Raw genomic sequence first — 3259 nt, 5'->3', positions numbered from 1 at the left:
TTCATATATATATATATATATATATATATATAGCATTTTAGTAATAAGGATTAATTTTCTCATTACAATAATGAAAATGAAGTGAAATGTCCTTAATTTTCATGAAAATAAGGTCACCAAAAAAAATCATGGTACTACTACAAAAGCAAAATAAAAATGTTCATTGTCAATTATGATCTTGACAGGATATTCTTGACAGGATTTTAAGATTCACCCAACTATGCTAAACCAATTCAGTAAGAAAGAACTAAATTATGCGAGCAAGACAGCGGTTGGAAACGTTACCTAGCGTACTCCAGTGAAGTGTTGTTTTCTGAGTGTACTAGAAGAGAGACACATAAATAAAGATGTGTCCAAAATGGCTCTTTATTAGGACTGTTTAATCTGGATTTAAAAGAGTAACAATTAAACGCAAACACTGTAACCATCTCTCAAGGACTTGCAGTGTGTGCCAATAGATGAAGAGCTCCCACGTCCTGTCTGTGAGCAGATTTCTGCACACAAAAGTCCGCTGGGCACCGACGCAGTGTGCGAGCAGACGGGGTTCTGTGGATTTTGTTCCCATGAAAGTAAAAACTAAATACTGCAAGACTGTAAAACTCAATGGAAGTTCACGAAAAGCAGAAAATAAACATCTGGATTTTCAAATGAACATGACAATTTATTTCTCTATTCGTTAGCCTGCAGTCTTTCAACCAATTAAACGTTCCCCCCCTCTGTAAGATTTTAGGAAGAAAACAACAACAACAACAAAAAAAAGTGACATCTCTGCAAGAAAAGTGGGTGGGTCTCACATTTCGAGCCTGCAGTGTAACCTGTTTAGCTGTGGCCAATCACAGCATTCGACAACTCAGGCCCCGCCCCCCATAGACTTAACTAACACTTGCCCTCGCGATCGCCGTCCATGACGGAAGCGGAGCCGCCTCGCGCAGCGCCCTCGTCCGGCCGGACTCCGTTGCTCTCGTCTGCCCGCTCCGCCCCCGGCGCCGGGCCCTTTATCAGCTGCTCCAACAGGAGCGTAAGCAGACCAGCCTGGTCTTCCTGCGGGATCTCTGCCGGCTGCGGGACGTTAGAGGACTGGATTAAGGTGGAGAGCTGACTAAGCAGTTCGAGCTGCTGTGCGGCGTCCGGTTCAGGGGTGGAGGGGGCGGCGGGCGTTCTGGAGAGCACTGACGTGGAGGCTTCAGAGGACGAGCTGCGGAGATACTCAGCCATCTGCGGGATGCTTAGATTGTCTGTTTGGCCCTGCAGCAGGTTCAGCAGCACCGCCAGCTCGGTCTGGTTCAACTTGCAGTACGTGCTCATGTTTATTCAACGAAGCCTTTTGGAAAATCCGTCAGTTTTGATATTGTGGCGAGCGCCACAAATAAATAAATGTATGGGAAACACATCCCACAGCACAACCACCTGAGCCCAACTTCAGTCTATTCACCTTAACTTTAACTGCGTTTGTAGCCGGCGCCATAGCCAGACTGATAAACAAACACATACCGGAAGTTAACTTCGGACCAGGCGCGTGCGCCCGATGAAACAGTCTATAGTGTTATGAATACAGGTACATTTAAAAAAGAAAATTCAAACAAAAACTTAACTAAATTTACCATGCTATTAACTCCGGAAATGTGTAATCAATCACAGTTTTGAAGAAGGGTCCATGCACTTAAGGCTTTTTTTTTTTTTTTTTTTTAAATGGGAAAGCAGCAACAATATTGACCGCTACAGTAAAAATGCAACCCATAAAGCAATGATTTAGCCAATCATAACAGAGGTCATCTGCATAAACTCAATGGTAAAGTAACAAATAGGGTGGAAATTGATCATGTAAAATCCATTGACTATTCTGGTTCAAGAAATATTGATTGACATACAGTGCACATCATAAATGAGTACACCCCCTCTAAAACTTAACAAATTCAGCAATTACACTTTACTTAGAAGACATGTTAGGGTTCTTTGGAGATATAATGTTCCAACAAGCCTGCTTGATCAATTACCAAAGAAGAATGCCAAAAGTGATAAAATTTAGTGTTGCAAAAATGTATAGGTTTAAGGCTATTTTTGATCAACAGGTAAATATATTGAACCAAAACTTTTAAAGACAAGTAATTTCCTGACAATTAAAAGTGTTATATAGCCCACTGAATCATACTCAGACTTAATGCTGGCAGCAGTGGAACTACTTGGGAGAGAACTGCAAGGTGACTTATTTCTTAGCATAAAAGAGGACAATGGTACAAGAGGAATACCAAATTATTGTTTTAAGTGTGAAAATATAGCAGAAGTAGCACCAACATTCAAAAACAATGGACTTGTGATAAGGCTCCTGAAATAATCAGGTCTTCACTTTAAGTTTTCATTTAGTGATGAGTGAATTTTTGCTAGAAAAAGAGCAGGAGAAACACTGTGAAAGTGTCTCAGAGCCGGCAAAAGCTATGAAAAGAGTGACACTTTATCTCACAGAGTATGACGCAGCCTGCAGAAGTGACATGCATGGTTGTCACCACTAGAATTACCTACTGTAGCCAAAGCACAATAAACTCATTTAACCTCTTCCAGGGCCCATATTTACAAAATAGAGACTTCTGGGAATCCATACTCTGGTCTCAAGAGACCAAGTCAATCATTTCGGATCCAAAAGCATCCAAAATGTTCTGGTGTTGCTAGAGGAGGAGTACAGAGAGAAGTGCCTGGTACCCACAGTGACGTTCAGTGGTAGTAAAGCTCTTCTATAGGGATGAATGAGTGCTGAAGGTGTGAGGGAGTTGTACTTTATCAACGCTGTCATGAATTCACACACCACTGTGTGATGTAATACAAAAACTTGAAACAGAAGATGCTACCCTCCCCTCATTCCCTGCATTATTGGGCATTTTTTCAGCATGACAATGAAGATATTCATTCTCCTGAGGTGAAAATCCTTCAGTGGACATGTATTTCACTCAATCTTAACACTCTTGAGCTGCTGTGAGAGATTCTGTAGAGACGAGCTGAGCAACACTCCCCATTAAAGACCAGAGCATTCAAGGAGGTCGTCCTCCAGGAGTTAAACAGCACAGATGTGAAAATTTGTCATGAACTTGTACACCCAGTGCCAAGAAGTGTCAGAGCAGTGTACTTAGAGTTATGGAGGACAAATTAAGTTCTAGAATATTACACTTGGTTGAATTAAATCTAGGTTGTACTCAATTCTGCAATCCTTCATTTAAACAAAAATTGGCTAAGTTTCTTATTTTACAGATATTAATGGCATGTATTTCTC

The 3259-nt window shown here is 41.2% G+C and overlaps 1 protein-coding gene across 4 annotated transcripts in view; it reads right to left on the bottom strand.

The window, feature by feature from the left end:
• Positions 1 to 3259, bottom strand: part of LOC107727723 (cyclin-dependent kinase 12-like) — a 34626-nt gene that overhangs the window by 4567 nt on the left and 26800 nt on the right. Inside the window, exon 15 of one of the 4 annotated variants that reach the window (XM_016537677.1) lies at positions 1134 to 1292. The exons of 2 other annotated variants lie outside the window; for them this stretch is intronic. In XM_016537677.1, the coding sequence (XP_016393163.1) occupies positions 1208 to 1292 (85 nt within the window). In that variant the 3' untranslated portion in view covers positions 1134 to 1207. Of the gene's footprint in view, positions 1 to 1133; positions 1295 to 3259 lie in introns of those variants that run through there. One more of the 4 variants, XM_016537678.1, reaches the window with a different exon arrangement.

The sequence above is a fragment of the Sinocyclocheilus rhinocerous genome, unplaced genomic scaffold, assembly GCF_001515625.1.
Source record: "Sinocyclocheilus rhinocerous isolate Xijiao unplaced genomic scaffold, SAMN03320098_v1.1 scaffold1028, whole genome shotgun sequence".
In the NCBI taxonomy this organism is placed as follows: Eukaryota; Metazoa; Chordata; class Actinopteri; order Cypriniformes; family Cyprinidae; genus Sinocyclocheilus; species Sinocyclocheilus rhinocerous.
Note: the sequence above shows the minus strand (reverse complement) of the source record. Positions and strands in the feature narration are given on the sequence as shown.